At 43.2% G+C, this 19,645-nt stretch overlaps 1 protein-coding gene across 1 annotated transcript; it reads right to left on the bottom strand.

The window, feature by feature from the left end:
* Window positions 1-6,034: 6,034 nt before the first annotated feature.
* On the bottom strand, window positions 6,035-8,964 carry LOC147632833 (jasmonoyl--L-amino acid synthetase JAR6-like). The gene is made up of 4 exons (XM_086806938.1): window positions 8,532-8,964; window positions 8,274-8,375; window positions 7,147-8,033; window positions 6,035-6,980 (listed from the first exon to the last, which is right to left on the bottom strand). The coding sequence occupies exons 1-4, from the start codon at window positions 8,828-8,830 to the stop codon at window positions 6,349-6,351; spliced, it is 1,920 nt and encodes a 639-aa protein (XP_086663064.1). The 5' UTR covers window positions 8,831-8,964; the 3' UTR covers window positions 6,035-6,348.
* Window positions 8,965-19,645: the final 10,681 nt, after the last annotated feature.

Genomic DNA, 19,645 nt, shown 5'->3' with positions numbered 1-19,645 from the left:
ACCATTGTACAGGCACCTTGGTAAGCACAATACAATAAATGCCAAAGATAAGATTTATAAAAAAAGTTTATACATGAATCAATTCCATACAAGCCAAACCTGCTCTCTTATTCTTTTCCTTTATACTGCCGATGATCTCAAATTCGACCTTCCAGCCTCTACATGCTGGGCAAAACCCTACGGGACCATACACCTCATCGTCGGCCGCACTGGCAAGGACTCAAGCCATCCTGTTGCCCTCTCAGGCTGCTGCGTCGCTCGATTCTTTCGCCCCTCAGAGGGATGTCTGCGCACTAGGACGGGCTTATTCACCACACAAGCCTGGGCCCTCAGAACTAGACAGCATCATAATCTCCCACCTCAATCGGCGAGCCTTATTCTCCCAATGGTATGAGGGATACCTTGGGCCATTGCCGGGCTTTGCTAACGACGTCACTCGGTTACACAAGCATGGAACGGAGTTAGCATCAAAGCCAAGAAAAACTTGCACTCTTTCTCTTAAAGATAACAATTTCAATACAATTCATTGAATACAGCATCACTTCAAGTCATAGCTTCATACAATTTTATTTCATTATTTTAAAAGGAGAAGATACACATTTATTAGCACTAATATTATAACCAAGCTAACCTGGCCACCATTTCCTTGAGGAGCTTGTAATAGGAGGGTTGGGGCCGCATTAGGAGCATCTTCTCTAATCTCATTGTTGCGCACTCCTCTCGAGGTAATATTCTGGCGTTTTCGAGATGGTGCCATCTTGGACGTCACCTTGTAGGGCTCGCTGTCGCGGTCGAAATGCTCCAGTCAGATCTCAATTCCGAGATCGTTTGCTCACCATATGAGCAAAAGACCACAACACATGAACCCTCTCTAAGGCCAAAAGCTCTTGCTAAAGTCCACACAAAGGGGGGGGGGAATTGTGAGATGTCCTTAACAAAAACGTTTTGCTGAAGGGGAGAAGGGTGCTATTGTAAGTCTCTTCACACGCAAGGGGGGTGGGGAGGGGGGGCGAGGGGGGAGAAGAGTAATTTGTGAGATGTCCTTAACAAAAACTTTGCTAAAGGGAAGAAGGGTGCTACTGTATGTCTCTTCACACGCGGGGGGGGGAGAGAGAGAAGAGTTAAGGACACTACCTTCTAAACAAGGGTGGAGTAGAGGAAAGTTGCCTTATCAAAAAAGTGGCAAATGAGGGGGTGTTGAGAGAGGGGCGGCTGCACTGCAGCAAGTACACTGTGCAAGGATAGATGGCGGTATAGAAAACGACACGGCTACACAGAATTACGTGCTGCCCATGGGGCACCCCAGGGGTTTATATAGCTATGGGTACAAGTGTGGGCGCTGCGCAAGGCACAGTCGAAAAGAACGTTGTGTCGGCGAAGGCTGTGGGTTAGTGTCTGCATGGCTCTGGGGGAAAGGTACGGTGCAGGTTCATAGGGAAAGGAGTGGTACGCATGTACCTTATCTGGTCAGAGGAGGCAGCATGGGTGTCCATGTAGTGGTGCATGTAGACCACACAGTGGGCCATCGACCTTTGGTTCTTGTGCGACCATTGTACGGGCACCCTGGTAAGTGTGTACGGTCTCTTTTTTGGGGCGGGGTCTCCAAATTTGGGGCATCGGCCTCGATTTTCGTGCCAGACCGCCTGGGGGTGATTTTTTTTTGTCTGGGATGTTTCCTTGGTCATTGGGGTGCAAACCGTTGGTCAATCAGACGCTCGATTGTGCATTATTAAGGTTTAAAGGTCGTCGCTTTTTAACTAAAAATAACCAAAATTTGCGTATAAGCTTGAGCCGGTGTTCATTTTGGATACTATAAAATCCTATATTAGGGTAAAATCATGTGTAGATTTCAAATTTGGACTCAAAATTTGAATATTCTAAGTAGAAATGCCTCATTTAATGAAATCATTGATTTTTATACCATAAAAACTCATAAATTCATCTATTACATGGATATTTCTTTATTAGTGAAGATGGGTATGTTATAAAAATAAAATACAAACATGAGATAGAATAGACATCACCTTCAACACACTATTGGGTGAAATCTTTGTCCCCCAAGAAGTGTCAGCATACTCCCACTTCTTGGGTATTTATGTCTTTATTCACAAAAATAGCCCACATGCCAAAAATAGTTACATGCTCTTGCATGGGTTTGCCCTTTACATAAAATAGGAGTTTCTTTTATTAAAAGCATAAAAAAATCCTTCCTATCAAAATCACTAAGGGAAAATACATATAAACCCCCAAAGGGCTGATTCACGTGTAACCAAATTGCTAGGTTCATGCCCACGTATATATAGTAAACGAGAGCGGATAACAAAGTACAAAAATATCATGTAGTAAATACCACGACCAAAATACCAAAATTATTACTTATCCTGCAAAATCCAAAATACTGAAAGGAAAACCTTCCCGATAATTGCTCACTCCAAATCACTGTCATCATGTCCTAGCCATACCGGCTTACAAGAACAAATCTCGTCAATCTCACCAACCTAACTACAGGTTGTCCATGCAAACACAATATACAACAACACATAAGCATTAAATCTAACACTTAGTTCTAGCCTTCCTTAAATTCGTATGTCCTACACATGGAATATTCAGAATTACACAAGTGCCATGCTACGAACATAGTGGTAATTAGGCATCCCCCAATTATCCAGAGAAGGACAGATATACAAACTTTAACATGTCTCCTGTCTGGAATAGTAACCATCCTCAATTGCATTATATCAACTGGCATATGTTTGAAAGTAAGATTGGATGAGGTCATAATAGGCACAAAAAAACCATTGGGAAAAACTTAATTAACACATAATGCATATATGCAATAAACCAATGAAATGAACATATATGAAACGAGTCTAAGTGTCCCATGCAACATAGGTGCATTCCACAAACACACATAAGATGGTAAAAGATAGAACACATAAATTTGTCTATTGTAGGTATATGAAATAAATTTGATGTCCCATACCACTAGATTAACTCCACATATCACTCCTTCAGAATAGAAGTTTGAGACGTAGAGGTGAGTGCCCTCCTCTGAAACTTAAATTCCGATACAAATTTTCTTTATCTTAAATTGATTTAAGTAAATTTTAATTTTTAATTGAAATATTAATAATTAATAGCTCAAGTAGGAAAAATATTTAAAGTATGCATGCTAAAATCTATTCTTACTTGAGAAATTTCAAATGAATTAGAGGCTAATGAATTTCTTTACAAAATTTTATGGCAAAAGTATAGATGGGATCTAAATATTTCTTTAGTTTTTCCAATTTGATCTAATCTTAATGTTGAATGTATGGTTTGGTAGGGTTTACTTTTTAAGGTCTTTAGATAGTAGAAATGAAATCAACACATACCTCCATCGTGGATAGTGTATTGGTGATGATACCCACACCTGAGATTTTTGTCATCAATTCAGTGAGAGTATATAAGAACTTTTTCTTCTTTTTCTCGTGCTGCCGACAATCTTTAGCAGAATGTCCTATTTTATGAAATCTGTAGCATGTAAAGAAAGACTTCTTGGACTTGTTGTTTTATAATGGAGCTACAATTGTTGTCATTACCTTTTTTTAGTTCTTTTTTTATTGCTTCTGCTCAATCATTTAAAAAGTTTCTTTTGGAATTTCTATCAAAGTTTCTGTTCTGTATATAACAACTCATGCAAATCGAGTCAATTTTTTCTTGAATTGTGGAGTGTTGTGATAAATCTGCCATCATTGAAACTAAAGAAATAACAAATATTTATGATGAGAAGAATGGTAGAGAATACATTTCTCATTGTTATAGTGTGGTTGCAATTATCTGGAAAAAGAAATTTAACACTCCAAAGACATGTGAACCTTTATACTTTCTATGCATGCAAAAGATAAATTGCTTAATTTAAAGTGAAATATTAAATAAAGAGAGAAATAAAAACTAAGGTTAGAATTTAAGAGTTGTTATTGCAATACACTACTACAAGATCTTTTATTCCCGACGCCTAGTTTTGACTGTGGCCGCGTCATCAAAATGAGCGTCGAAATAAATGTCACAAAACTGAACATCAAAATAAAAATCGTTCAAATAAAGTTCAAAAAACCTCCATGATTATGTCAAAATAGGCATCGAAATACTGGTCCGAAATAGCATTGAAAATTTACTTTTTTTGTTTTTTTTTGTGACCTCTAAAAAAATTTCAAGTGTTTTTGGTTCTCATAGTCCTTATCAACACAGTTTTTAGTTACTTTTTAAATAAATACAAAGATATGTAATAATAGTTATAAAAAATAAAAAATCAATATTTTTTTAACCAAATCTTGCACTAATGATCCCAAATACAAGAATATATGTAGTAATATTTACAAGAAATTACGACAATTGTCTCCTAAATCCTCATTAATAGTCCCAAACAAGAGAACTATGACAAAAACCAAGTATTGCTTGTGGCAAATAAAAATGAAATAAGATGTTATAGCTCATCATCGACTCTCTCATCCTCAACTAGATCCATGGCTCCAAATACATCTATTTCTAGAAATACCTCTTCATCTGCATCTTCGTCAATGGGTGTAGCCTCATTTGTTGAAGTAGAAGATGGTTCATCCGTGTCGTCCCCTTCTATTTCAAGCATTAGAGGTGGTTGTGTTGAAATTTATTCTTCTATTTCAAAGTGATGGCCACAAAATTACCCTCAAAGGGCAATTTGTCTTACGAGCCCTTTTTTTCAATACTCTCTCTGTCTCTCTCTCTCACACACACACACACACACACATGTGAAATTAGGTACGCTCTTTCTTTTCCTTTTTGAATGGATGAGAAAGAACATTGGGTTGAACCATAAGGGAGAGGAGAGGAGAGATACAATTGGGGATTATTTGATTGCCAGTAAAGGTTGTAGTTAGGCAGGGGGATGTTAATTAGGATAGATTACCAGGGGGGAGGATGCAGTTCAAATAAGGGCCTACAATGAGTATAAAAAGAAAATAAATGGAAGTGAATTCAAATGCTGGCAAAAGTTCTAAGGTGATTTGACTTAGATTTTTTAAAGGTTGTGATGGAAAAAATTAAACGTTGCAAGTATTGGTGGATTCTATGGTGTCTTTCCCATTGTGTTCCCCTGTGTCTCTCTTTATCTGTCTCGTCGTCTGAGGCATGTTTGGAGATGCGGGAGCATGTAATGCGGTGGAAGTGGGTGGCCAATGAGCATGCCAAGATCTTGTGGGAGTGCAAACATCAACAAGGCTACCACTCAGAGGCATCGTGGCCAGGCCGAGTCTCATCTCGGCGACCACCTTACTCTTCCTCCCTCATGCACTTTTTCTCACTACTGTAGGGTCGGACAATGCAGCTTGATTCTCTTTCACCCTGGCTCCCCTGGATTTCTCTTTTTTCTTACCAAAATGAGATCACGAACAACACCCAGAAAAGGAGATCTCTCTTTTGCTAAGCAGCTAGCATTAAAGAAAAGGCACAATCCTTTGATGATGTGCATTGGGCCTTGGATGCAGAGCGTGAAGAAATGCTTTGCGAGAAGAGCACTCAGTCTTTGAATAGAAGTACGAGGCCTTTGAGAAAGAGCAAGAGCAAGGAAAGGCGAGAAAGAAAGGAAACTATCCTCGGATGAGTGTTGGTCCTTTGCAAGCCTTAGCTTATGCTATTGGATCCAGCTTTGTGTACTTTCTCCTTGGTCTTAATCTCCTTCTACAACCCTTAAACAAAGGATGTATCACAACACCTAAGCATCTACTAGATCTTTGAAAACTAGTCACAACCATGAGGCACGGTGCCTTCTTAGACTTACCTAACCTGCTTGGCCAAGCAGCCAGTGAGCTGGGTAGCCCAAAATACCTGCAATTATATCGTACAGATTTTCACATCTGTTGATCAGCACAAGGCATTGACATTCCGCCTCCATGGGAAATTTTGCTACATTGAGAAAAAAATACATGTGGAGACGGATTGTAAATAGCATTCGCGGATCAAAAGGGATTATTTTTTCAAGTAGGGGACCAAGAAGCAAGGGCATAGACATGATGACCCCAAACTACTATGCATGGTCGATGGTTGAACCCTAGCTGTAATCAATACCTTAATCGGGCATTATGTTGCATATTTGAAATTTCGGATTGACAACAATCCAAATGTTAGGAGAAGAGAAATCGATTGTATTTACACACAGTGAAGTACCATTTGCAATAATGTGATAATAAGGTAGTAGACATGTGCCTCGTGACCTTTTTTTAGGTAGCGAATCTCCCTTTTTGTACATAGATCAAACCACAGGGGGAGGACCTGTGGATAAAATTAGCCTCAAATGAGAACTAGAACTCAGAAGGTCAAGGAGGTGGTTGGCTAGTGGAAGGTGGCTGAGCTAAAAAGGGTCACGGAGGTGCTATCACGGAGAATGGAGAGGATATCCGAAGAGACAATGCAACGAGGTGTTTTATATTGCGTGATGGCCGCCCCTTTGGATAAGAAGCGATCTAGAAGCATTGAGAAGGTTCCAGGACGGACCACACAGAGCTCGAGGGCCCCAATTGTACTCATTTTGCGAGAGGTGACGTAGCCAGGCTCAACAAACGCACAGTCCATGAGGGTGGCACATTCTGCAAGCCATTGCTGAAGCTGGGTGTCTTCAAGAGCATTATCCTCTCCACGTTGTTGCTGTTGTTGTTGTTCATGTGGGTCGTGCGCACATGCCCTGTTACGGCCGCCACGCACCTCCCAGAAGATGACATAGTGTCCGGGGGCTGTCTTTTGGTCCGCGTAGCTTGTGTAGTCTACCAACTCAATGGCCCTCCCACTCACCTCTCTGAGCCGCTTGGCCGCCCGGCTCACCACCACTTTCAAGTCCTTCTCTGTGTTTTTGTCGATGTTTATGTTGAGCACCACATTCTTCCTGCACACATAGGCAAACTGTGGGCATGCATTGTAGAAGCCCGTCACCCTCAACACGTCCCCGCCGAGGCGATACCTATAGAGTCCTGCGCAAGCAAATAGTTAATGGGTGATCAGTCAACTAATTTCAAACGTTGGCGGCCGGTTAATGCTTGATTCCCGCCCACGGCGTACCGATGCCGCAACCCAGGCATGTGATTATTTCGTCATCCACCAACGATTAATGATCAAGAAAGGAGGCGGCTTGCTTACCCCATGCGGTTGTCATGACGATCTCGTACTCTTGGCCAACTTTAACTTCAGTCAGGCCAACAGGGGAGCCCTCCTCGTACGCGGCAGTTGAAGAGGGGCCACTAATAGCTGCAACGGCAGGGACGTCGTCAATGGCGCTCATGGACTTCCTGGTGGTGCTCGATCTAGATCTGTGCAAGGGAATAAACTCGAAGAAGGCCAAGCTGGGAACAATAGTGAAAGAAACGTTGCTGGGGCGGCTTGACCTTGGGTTTACATTCACTCCAATCCAACCCTCTGTGGCAGCATAGTCAGCGCTAACCAAGGGCACCTTGGAGCCCGCATAATGCCGCAGCTTCTCCACATAGGCCTCCATCGCCCCCGTCATTATCGAAAGCACATATTTACACCGGGGCCACAGCACCTCTATCACCCCATTCCAATCTCCCACCATCAACTCTCTGCACTTCAACGAGATCACCTCTGCTAGCTTAGGATCAGGGCTTACTACATCGCCCATTGCAACCATCAGCAGTGAATTATCTGTGATTTTAGGGTTCAATTTCCCAACCCTAATGTCTTCGCAAAGGTCTTGCCACTCATTCTCCAAGGTTCTCAAAGCCTCCACTAATGTATATGCAAAAGGTGAGCTTAACACCTCCACTTCTTGACTGTACAGAAGGCCACACAGTAAATGGCAATACATTGACTGCCAGCAATCTGAGCCAAACACCACCTCGTCTGGACTGCATGGCCTCACGCCATTGCGCTTTTGCCTCAATTTAAAGGCATCACTCCTAATCATGTGCGTTGTTGCAGTCCCAGCCTTTAATCCTCCTTTTGTAGTGGAGAATTTCCCACAAAATAGGAACTCCAGTATTCGAGCTCCTGGTGCGGTTGGATACACGCTGCATATGGATTGTGTAATTAGCCACAATGAATTATTAAAAAATAAATAAAAAATTGGAGGATTGTCGAGCACATCAAAGCAATAGTGTGGAATAGGGATCCACAGGAAGGAAGAGAAAGAAAAACAGCAGAAACTGATCATACACACGCGCTATATGCAAGAGGTATCATGAGTCGAACAAGCAATTATATATACGATCTACAGGTAAGCTACTTTAATATTGCAAGTCTCAACTCACCGATCTCGGAATGCAGCAGCAATGCTAGCCACCTCCAAGGTACCTGCCTTCAAGCCTTCGTGGTAAGGAAGGTATTTCTCTCGTGCATCAGTAGTTCCGGAGCTGAACAGATCAGTGCAGTAGCTGAATCTCATTAATACATGGTAGATATAAATTCACTTTGGTATGTTTTTTTACTGATCATATGAGTGAATTAGAGAGCAATACGATCGATAAGATTAGATTTTGAATGGAATGTCAAGCTATACTCAGATAAACCTTAAGCAGATGGCATCGATGGGAGACGCCGTAAGAATGGAGGAGATTTCACCATCCACGATCCTCTGTATGTAAGGCTTCAAGTCAGCGTGAGTGACCATAGGCACACACCTTCTGAAAGTGAGGGGATCAATGTGTCCGTTGGGCAATCGGAAATTACGGAGATACTCGCAAGAAGCGTTCTCTTCCAGTATAGAATTGAGCACTGATTCTTGAACTTGAGCTGCATTCGCGGTGATTTTCTCGAATCTGACGATAGTGGGCTCAAAGCCAATATGAGGCAAGGGAAGGCCAGGCATTGTAGTGATCGAGTACGTAGTAGTGGGGCTAATTGATTGTGGTTGGAGCGTAACGGGGATTGTGGGGTGGCTAATTTTGTGTGTGTGTGTGTATGTGTGTGTATAATCGCGAGTGTTTCACGTGCGATGGTTGGAATTCCCTTGCTGCTGCTTTTACAAGGCCCTGTGTTATATAATAAGCCAACACGGGAAATGTTGGACTTTATTTATTCTTCTAGTTTTCTTCATTCAGGCCTTCAACAACACCGACCACATACATATTTCTCCGTATGAAGGATCCCAGGATTCCTAAAGGTGTGCGCTGACATTGGCTCCGGTTGAGTTCGAAGTGCCAAATGGCATCTGAGAGAAGGGACCACGTGTATTTTCCTGTGTGTTTCTCTACGTTGAACATGCGGATGGCGGCGGCCCACATATTGCGCTTTTTGTACACACACCATTCGTGGAGGAGGTGAACTACCATTCGTGGAGGAGGCCGTCGTCTCAACAAGTACAAGGGACACACACAACCCCTATGTCTTTAATGGGAATTAGAAGTACAAGGGACACACACAACCCCTATGTCTTTAATGGGAATTAGAAGTAAAAGGGAACACACCACCATAGATTTATAAGAAGACGCCTTCAGCACTACTTCCAAACACACGGACACGCACCATCATATATATGTAAGTAGGTATGTACTATGTGTATCTATATATTTATAAGATGCCTCGGCAGAGTGCTTCCCAACAACATTAATCTCTCCTCTCTAATTTACAAGTTTATGATACCAACTTGCTGTGTGGCAAGCTGGCACTAACACGAGTATGCCATTGCATAGTGGGACATGTGATGTCGGTTTTACCATCTAAAATGATATTAGAAATCATCCATCAACATTAGACTGTGCAAAGGTTCGAGGGTTGGATCTAGAGTTACATTTACCTCGAGTAAAAGTCAAATAGAGTTACTATTTCAATGCTCCCTTTTATGTTATTTTGTTGCCTACATAAGGCCCATCAACTAATGAAGAATAATTCTCTTGCTTTATGCTTTTGCTACTCATTACCTCTTGTGTTAATATAATCTTCAATACAAGGGACAGACACCACCATATATTTATGAGATGCCTTCAACACAACTTCAAAACACACGGACACGCATTGCCATATATATGTATGTGTATCTATATATTTATAAGATGCCTCGGCATAGTGTTGCCACACCCACGGCAAGGTTTTTACATACATTACATGTTTTCTCAAAAGCTTCGAAACTGCATGAAGATTATTAACATCTCCTCTCTACACTCTCAGATATGCACATTTGGGTGTTTCTCAAAAGCTTTGACTATCTTAAGATTATTAATCTCTCCTCTCTAATTTCTAAAATGACGACTCAATCTTGATTACACCAACTTGTTGTGTGGCAGGCTCTCACTAACATGAGTATCCCATGTCGCACTGGGACAATTATTATAATCTTGCTTTATGTATTATTACTATATAGCGAGTCGATGTGCATAGTGCATGGATTCATGAATGTACACGGTATGTTATGTGTGGTTCATTACCTAATAACATTGCGATGTCTTTCAGGGGAATCGAAAATACAAGGGACACACACAACCCCTATGTCTTTAATGGGAATTAGAAGTAAAAGCAACGCACACCACCATAGATTTATAAGACGCCTTGACAAACACACAGACACGCACCACCATATATATGTAAGTAGGTATGTACGACGTGTATCTATATATTTATAAGATGCCTCGGTAGAGTGCTTCCCCTAGCCATGAGGTTTTTACACACATTGCATCCTTTCTCTAAATCTTTAAGACTACTCGAAGATTATTAACCTCTCCTCTCTACACTCTCAGATATGCTCATTCGAGTGCTTCTCGAATGCTTTGACTATTCGAAGATTATTAATCTCTCCTCTCTAATTTCAAGTTGACGATACCAACTTGTTGTGCGGCAGGCTGGCACTAACACGAGTATGCCATGTCATGGTGGGACATGTGATGTCGGTTTTACCATCTAAAATGATATTAGAAATAACAAATAATCATCCATCAGCATTAGACTGTGTAAAGGTTCGAAGGTTGGATCTAGAGTTACATTTACCGCCGAGTAAAAGTCAAATAGAGTTACTATTTCAATGCTCACTTTTATGTTATTTTATTGCCTACATAAGGCACGTTCGAGTGGTAGTACACCACTTCTTAGTGGTTGAAAAGTGGTGTACTACCACTGACAAGTGTTGATACACCTCAAAAGAAAGTGCTAGTAAGAAGATGCTTCCAAGTTAGAACCATGTAGTGAAATTTGACGATGATTCTTAAGTATACCACTTTTCAGTGGTAGAAAAGTGGTATACTACCTCTAAAACAAGTGCTAGTAAGAAGATGCTTCCAAGTTAAGACCATGCAGTGAATGATGATGCTTCTTAAGTATACCATTTTTGTGGTAGTTTATCACTTTTCAGTGGTAGAAAAGTGGTATACTACCTCTAAAACAAGTGCTAGCAAGAAGATGCTTCTATGCCAAAAACCATAGTGTATGATGATGCATAGAGAGGTTACATGTGGTGTATAATGAAGCATAGACTAAAACTTAGAGGTTACACCAATCACATAAAGATTTCACTGGTAGTTTACCACTTTTCAGTGGTAGAAAAGTGGTACACTACCTCTAAAACAACTGCTACTACTAAGAAGATTCTTCTATGTCAAAAACCATGTAGTGTATGATGATGCGTAGAGAGATTACATGTGGTGTATGATGATGCGTAGAGAGATTACATGTGGTGTATGATGAAGCATAGACTCAAACGTAGAGGTTACCCCAATCACATATAGATTTCAGTGGTATGCCAAAATATTACATATTGAATACACAGTGTAAAAAAGATCTTCTTTAATATCAAATAAGTATACATTGTCACTCATCTTTCGCTTCCATCTCCAACTTTTGTGTAGAAATCAAAAACTAGTCTTGAAAGATTGTCCTCAAGATTGTTGATAGGAAATTTTCTAGTATAATTGAGGTAATCATGATTTACTTCCCATCCACACAACCATGGAAACAATGTTTTCGTAAGATAATATGGGTCCTCTTCCTCATCATGTGGATCAAAGGAAGGTGGACATATACAATTGTCCCACTAATTCCGCAAATTTTAAAAGCAGTAATCATCTACCAACAATGTCCTTGATGAGGCATATTCAGGGAATTGTTGCATGCCAAACTATGGAAAAGTTCTTCAAAACAATAGGCTTCTCAGACATATCCTTTGGATCTTGTGCGATTTCTCCAAAACTTCTCCACCTCTCACATTCCTTTTCATAATAGATGGCCCTGAAGTAATAGTGTCCCATGTTCCACACTTTTGGCCAACATGATTGGAAGATAAGCTTAATGTTGTGATATGCACAACTACTTCAAATCCTAATATCTTCTAGTTGCCTGCAGACATCCCAAAGAAACGGTTCCACATCTTCTTGAAGAAAGCACCACAGTCGATTGTTGAGTCTCTTAATCAAGATTTGTGTGATGCGAGAGGCTATGGACTATATGGTCTATAAAACCGCTTTACGATCAATCCATTCAGGTCTAGGACAACCAGCTTCTTGATCTTAACATAATTGGGTACAACAGTTATCCATTCAGGGTCATCCGATGATAGCTCCTCAAAGACTATAACCTCAGCAGGTCCATGAGGCTCCTCAGTAGGTTCCATAGGTTCATCATGTGTAACCTCCTTAGTTGGTTCTTCAACTACTACGACATTGCACTTCAGATCTAACACCAACAAAGATATCCAAAGATATCGTTTAAATTAAACACACATATTAAAACATAGTATTTAAATTAAACAAGCATATTAAAACATGCATCACTACCATTAAGGCTGCCAATTTTCAACTTTGTAATCTCTTCAACTTTTATCTTCTCGTCATACCACTTGGGTGCCAGTATGTTTTCATTATCTCTCTCATCGCTAGCACTTTTAGATACAGTAATCTCTTCAATAGCTAGAAAAAAAAACACACTCTTAAAATATATTGGCAATAACTTAAAAAAACTCTTACAGCACATTCCATCAACAAGAAAAATGATGTTTCATTATCATTGAAAAATTACAGCCATTACATATGTCACGTAGGCTGTAATGCCTGTGACCGACGGCGGCAGACCGGATGGCCATATCCGGGGTTCAGTGGGAGAGGACGCCCATGCGGAGTCATGGGCGGCCAGGCTAGTGTGGACGGCAGGCCACACACTATATAGCCTGGGGGATGAGGGGCAATCCTCATTCTTCCTCTATGGCTGGGTGGTGAGCCAGAGGCCGTCCCCTCTCGTGGTAACGCCCGTAGTGGCGTTACGGATATCTAACACTGGTATCAGAGCATGGTTCGAAGGGATCGTGAGAGTCCGCGCGCGCGAACGGGGGGACCGGAGCCCACTCGGTGGTTTTCATCCACAATCTCCTCACCCTTATCTCCACAAGGGAATGTGTGGAGGAAGGAGGGCCAAGACTCTTGAAGGGAAGAACTCTTTCTCTCTCTCTCTCTCATTCTCTCTCCCCGTCACACGCAGCATCGAGGTAAGCAAAATGTGTTGTTTTCATTTTTTTTCTGCGTTGAATCGATTTGAAAAACTGTGCGTTGAAGGTTTTCAAAAGAAAACGCCTGTGTGTTGAGGTGGGGGGGGCGCAGACCAACCCCACGAAACCGGTGTGTGTGGGGGGTGGGGCGGCGAAAACCAACCAGCCCCAGCAAGCCCTGGGGCGCAGACCACCCCCACGACCAGCCCTGTGTGTGATGGGGCGGCGAAACACATATCCAGCCGAAGCTGCAACTCCGTGTGTGAGGCGGCGAAACAGAGTAGCTTAGGCTGCAACAGGTAGCTGAACCTCAGTGTGTGGCCTGTGTGTGTGGGGGTGGGGCGGCAAAGACCAGCCCGGCCAGCCCCACGAGATGCGTGAATGCGGTGTGCGGGGGGGAGCGAACAGCAGCCCCTACACACACCGTTGTGCTGCGTGGAGAATCAAAACCATAGTAGCGCGCGCCTGCTATACACCGCGTTGAGTGAGCGAAGAAATGCGTCAAAAGGGAGGCGCAGGAGCACCGCATTGAGTGTGAGGTCATGCAAAAGTCTTTTCGCCGCTATGTCTGAAGGTACCCAGGCGGCCAGCGGCGGCGGCCAGCCAGCCAGGCCGGCCAGCGGCGGCGGCGGCCAGCCAGCCATGGGCGGCGGCGGCCAGCCAGCTAGCCAGGCCAGCCATGGGCGGCCAGCGGCGGCGGCCACCACACAGCCGGCGATAAACGCCCAGCACACGCCAGACGCCCACCAGCGGCCAGGGACAAGCCCCCCCAAAAAAAAAAGGAAAAGAAAAAAAAAAGAAAAAAAACCATTTCTTTTTTATATATATATATTTTTTTCATTATTCAATTTGAAAAAATTAAAAATCAGAAAATTCAAAGACCCTTTCTCTCTCGGCTGGGGAGGAGAATCATTCCCGTAAGAAATAATCCCGACAAGGGATAAGTGTTTCCGGAGTTAATTTTTGTTATGAGTTGCAGGCATATTTTCTCGTGGATCGGAGCATCCCGGAAGCGTCCTTGTAGAGGCTCGCAACGCAACAAATCGACAGGCGACCGTAAAGGGGGGTGACTATTATTCTCTCTCCACCATTGCTCATTTTTATTAGCGTTTTTTTTAGTAATTTCCGAGTTCTCGCATTATTTTTGCAAGAATTAAAATGTCTGCAAGGCGTAGTGTGTCTCCACCGCCTTCTACTTCTCTAGGTTTTTCCAGTCTCTTGTCCTCGGTCGCGGGTTTGACCCCGACCGAATTGTCAGGTCGTACATGCCCGACCGTTGTTCGGTCTGGAGCGCGCTTATCGATCACTCGTGATCCGCCAGCGCCCTCCTCGTCTATTGACCCTGCCTTAGGACCCAGCGAGCCCGCAGTGGCCGCATTGGCTGATGACCCCTTTCTGGCCGATGAGCCAGAGGACATGAACACTGACGTCGCCGAGGGGACCGAGGAGGACCTCTTGGATTATGACGACGATGACTATGACCTACTGGACCCTGCTGATGTCCTGACAGAGATGGAGCTCTCTAGTGGACTGTTTAAATATCTTAATGCCAAATTGAATACTATGGGTAAAGTCCAGGCTGATTTAGTCACGATGCTACAGAGCATCTCCACACGGTTAGATGCACTGACAGCCGCCTCGGCTAGTACTCCGACTCCTCGTGGTAGCCGAGCTCCTACAGCACGGGTGAGCGTAGCCTCGCCAGTGGTTGTAGGAGTACAGGCCGATGCGCCTGCGGGGCCGTCCGTAGCGACAGCTTCGTCGTTGTTAAAAGACTTAAAGCCGCCTAGTTTTGGTGGCGAAGAAAAGGAGAGAAACAAGGACTCAGTCAATATCTTTCTAGCGAAGTGGTCAGATTTGCACGCGCTGCGACAGCAGCCTAGCCGTATACAGCCCGTAGAGGCTAGCCTCTCTTTAACCGGCAAAGCGTACAAGTGGTGGATGAGTCTGACAACTCGCCCTGCCACTTGGACGGAATTTGAAACAATGTTTCGAAAAGAATTTTTGCCTGTTAATGAGGCAGAGAGAAGCTGGGAGTTATGGGACAAGTGCTCGATGGAGAACAAATCCCTAACTCAGTACATCTCAAACTACAGGGAGATAGTACTCAAGTTAAAAGGAATCGATGCATTCCAAACATTGCGGGGCTTTAAGAGAGGCCTCAAAGATGATTACCTTGAGTACGTAGAACCCCTACAGCCTAAAGACTTAGCAGAGGCAATTCAATATGCACAGATATTCGATGACATCAAGCGCCGTAGTGCGCGTGGTGGTTCTAGCAGGGCCGAGGGTAGTGAAAAGAGGAGGTCAGGCCTCAAAAGAAAAGGGTTCCGCAGTGAGAAACAAGGGGATAGGACGGACCAGGAAGGACAGGGTGGTCATTGGTCTAAAAAACCGCGACCATCCAGAAAAAAAAGAGACACCGAAAACCAAAAGAAAGAGCAATATATTAAAGCGCGAAAGGAAAATCGCTGCTTTAATTGCAATGAAGTAGGACACACGAAGGCTGAGTGTCCAAAGCCTAAAGCCAGCACGAGTGGCAACGAGCCCAAGAAAGATGGTAAATCTTCTAGGCAGTTACATACAGTGCAGAGACTCCCTCTCAGAACCGCAGAGTTCAGAGAGGTGACAGTGTGTCATTGTGATGAGCATCACGCTTGTTCAGTGACACTAGCGATGTGGCAGCTTACTGTAGGTCCGCATGTATGGCACCATAGGTGGCCGTAGAGTCACAGTTTGTATTGATGATGGAGCTAGTCACAACTTCTTGAACTACTCGTTAGTCAAGAAATTGGGATTGACTGAGACCCAGAGTGATCATGAGTATATTGTTGGCCTAGCCAACGGATATGACAAAATGGTATGGAATACCGTAGTATTGGGAGTCCCATTATCTATGCAGGACTACAAGGCTCCGCTTGACTTTCAGGTCATGCACTTAGCCAGAGCAGACGTATATCTAGGCAGGGAGTGGCTGTATGGCTTGGGCCCTAGTCTAGCTCGGAATTACTTACATAACACGCTATGTTTTGAGCATGGAGGTAGAGTCATCACCCTGCAGGGCGACCGTACTGTCCCTGCCACACCACTTATTTCCTCCATGGAGTTGTGTACAGCGGTCCGCAGAGACCAGATAGCAGAGGTATATGCTTGTTACCCTCTTTTGAATTCTGTTTCCGTAGATGAAACGATAAATGATGTTTGCATAGACAAACAAGAAAAACAAAATAACCTTGGATGAGACACACTGTTTGAAAACCCTGTTTGTCATGCATGTGATTCAAACAAGAAAAAATCCAAGGTGAATGAGACATTAAAGAAAAAGTACGTAGATACTTTAACGAATTTATTAGAGGAATTTCAGGATGTTTTTCCTGATGATTTACCAGATGGTTTACCACCATCTAGGGAAGTAGACCATGGCATCGAAGTTATGCGAGGATCAAAACCTATAAGCAAACCTGCTTATAGATTAAGCCACTCCGAGGCACAAGAGGTGGAAAAACAATTAACGGAATATTTGAACAAAGGCTTTATTCGGCCTAGTTCAAGTCCGTGGGCATCGCCTATTCTTCTGGTAAAGAAGAAAGACGGATCTATGCGGATGTGCATAGAAGATAGGGCTCTTAATCAGATAACGATTAAGAACAAGTATCCGATGCCACGCATGGATGAGTTGTTTGATCAACTCTATGGATCGAGATACTTCACAAAAATAGACCTGAGATCTGGGTATCATCAGGTTAGAATAAAAGCAGAAGATGTTGCGAAGACAGCATTTAGGACCCGTTTCGGGCATTTTGAGTTTTTGGTTATGCCATTTGGGCTAACCAATGCTCCAGCGACGTTTATGACGCTGATGGACAGTATTTTACGTCCATATCTGGGAAAATTCGTAGTAGTTTTCCTAGATGATATTCTTGTGTACAGTAAGACACAGAAAGAACACATAGAGCATTTGCGTCTAGTGTTCAAGTTGTTGCGAGAGCACAAATTATTTGCAAAGAAAAGCAAATGTGAATTTTTTGAAACAGAAATTCACTACCTTGGCCATATTATATCCGCCGATGGTACGCGGATGGAGCCAGAAAAAGTAGAGGCTATTCTTAAATGGCCAGCGCCGAAGAATCTCGAGGAACTGCAGATTTTTCTTGGCATGTCGGGGTTCTACCGACAGTATGTGAAGGACTACGCAAAGATCGCAGTCCCGTTGACTGACCAATTACGGTCAAAAACAAAGAACATTAGTTGGGGGGACGCCCAATAGAAAAGCTTTGATAAGCTCAAGGTGACCGTAGCAGCTGCACCTGTTTTGACAATTGTCGATCCGAATGAGCCGTTTGTTTTGGAAACAGACGCTAGTAATGAGGCCATTGGGGCCGTACTTATGCAAAGGGGACGCCCAATTGCATTTGAAAGTAAAAAGTTAGATCGTGCGCAACGTAACTACTCGGCTTACGAGCGAGAGTTACTAGCGATAGTTCATGCACTGAAAAAGTGGAGACACTATTTATATGGTGCCACTTTTGAGGTCCGGACGGACCATGAAAGTCTGAAATGGCTTTCAAGTCAAAATGAACTGAAGGGTAGAAAAGCTCGGTGGGCGGAGATTCTACAAGAGTTTGACCTTCAGATACGTTACCAGAAAGGTAAGTATAACGTGGTGGCAGATGCACTTAGTCGCATGCCACAGATTAATGAACTTAGTTTCACAGTCTTCAAGAATGATTTCTTGGAGTCCCTACGTGGTTTATGTGAGCACGATCCATCTTTTACAGAGGTCTGGCGCGCTGTACGCGTATGCACTTCTTCACAGATGCGACCACCTCCCTCGTTGGCACGTATTGCTAGTCCGGAGAGACTGGCCGAAGGTGCAACGGGAAGGGAAGCGAGAGTTAGTCCGGAGAGACTAGCCGTGTCTTCTGGGTATAGTTTGGAACCGGAGAGTTCTGACGTAGGCCCCTCATCACCTTTGACTGCCACGGCTTCAAAGGGGAGTGATAAACTTCGTCGGGGGGAGAAATATGCTAATTACTCCATTGACGACGGGTACTTACTCTACAAGGGTAGAATATGTGTACCAACTATTGGTGACTTTCGGGCCCAAATTCTTAAAGAAAGTCATGATAGTCCAAGTGCGGGTCATCCCGGGATTCAGAAGACCTATGCACTAGTAAAAAGACAGTTTTATTGGCCTAGTTTGTTTAAGGACGTCCAGACTTATGTGCTGAAATGCAATAAGTGCCAGGTCAATAAACATGAACGTCTTAAGGTTGGAGGACTACTCCATCCGGCCGCTGGAGATTCCTCAAGGGAAATGGGAAAGCATTTCCATGGATTTCATTACTGGTTTACCCAAGACGAGTCGAGGGAATGACTCGGTGTGGGTGGTAGTGGACAGGTTAACTAAAATGGCAAAGTTTATTGCCACGAAGAAAACTGTTAAAACGCCAGAGTTGGCAAAACTCTTTATTGAACATCTCTACAAGCTATATGGCCTGCCCGCAGATATAGTGTCGGATAGAGATAGAAAGTTCAACAGTCATTTTTGGAGGGAAGTCTTCAAAAAGCTGGATACTACTCTGAGTATGAGTACGACAGATCATCCGGAGTCTGATGGTCAAACTGAAAGAGTTAACCAAATTCTAGAGGATATGTTGCGTTCTTATGTTAGTAAGAAGCAATCTAATTGGGAAGAGTACTTACCCTTACTGGAGTTTGCCTATAACAGCTCCAAACACTCAGCAACTGGATTTACACCATTCATGTTAATGTATGGATTCCAGCCAAGATCTCCAATGGCTGTAGGCCTAGAAAAGGAGAAGATTCAATCTGTCAAGGATTTCCTTGAAGATATGAATGATATGCTCAGAGCCGCACGTGAGAGCATTCGTAGCGCTCAGGATCGCGCTAAAACTTGTGCGGATCAAGGACGAAGAAAGGTGACCTTTGCAGAAGGTGACTTTGTATTCCTCAAGGTTCCTGCGCAGTCAGAAACCATGAAAACGGGAAAGTGTGATAAACTTTCTCCGAGATATTGTGGTCCTTTTAAAATCCTTAAGAAGATTGGGGACGTAGCATATAAACTTGAGTTACCGGAGAGTTCTCAAGTCCATCCTGTCTTCCATGTCAGTAAATTGAAGAAATGAGTTCACGGGTTAGAGAACGCAGTTTCTCCAGAGATTTTGGTGGACTTGATAGAGCCACCAAAGATACCACATG

Source organism: Cibotium barometz, chromosome 13 (assembly GCF_041138505.1).
Source record: "Cibotium barometz isolate CiBa-2024 chromosome 13, ASM4113850v1, whole genome shotgun sequence".
Lineage (NCBI taxonomy): Eukaryota > Viridiplantae > Streptophyta > Polypodiopsida > Cyatheales > Cibotiaceae > Cibotium > Cibotium barometz.
This window is presented reverse-complemented; position numbering and strand designations above follow the sequence as displayed.

Excerpts from the sequence above, each read along its gene's own strand:
- LOC147632833 (XM_086806938.1), bottom strand. The coding sequence starts at position 8,830 with ATGCCTGGCCTTCCCTTGCCTCATATTGGCTTTGAGCCCACTATCGTC. Across the intron at positions 8,376-8,531 it reads ATCGATGCCATCTGCTTAAG|CTCCGGAACTACTGATGCAC; the intron begins GTTTATCTGAGT and ends TGATCTGTTCAG. Across the intron at positions 8,034-8,273 it reads GCTGCTGCATTCCGAGATCG|CGTGTATCCAACCGCACCAG; the intron begins GTGAGTTGAGAC and ends ATCCATATGCAG.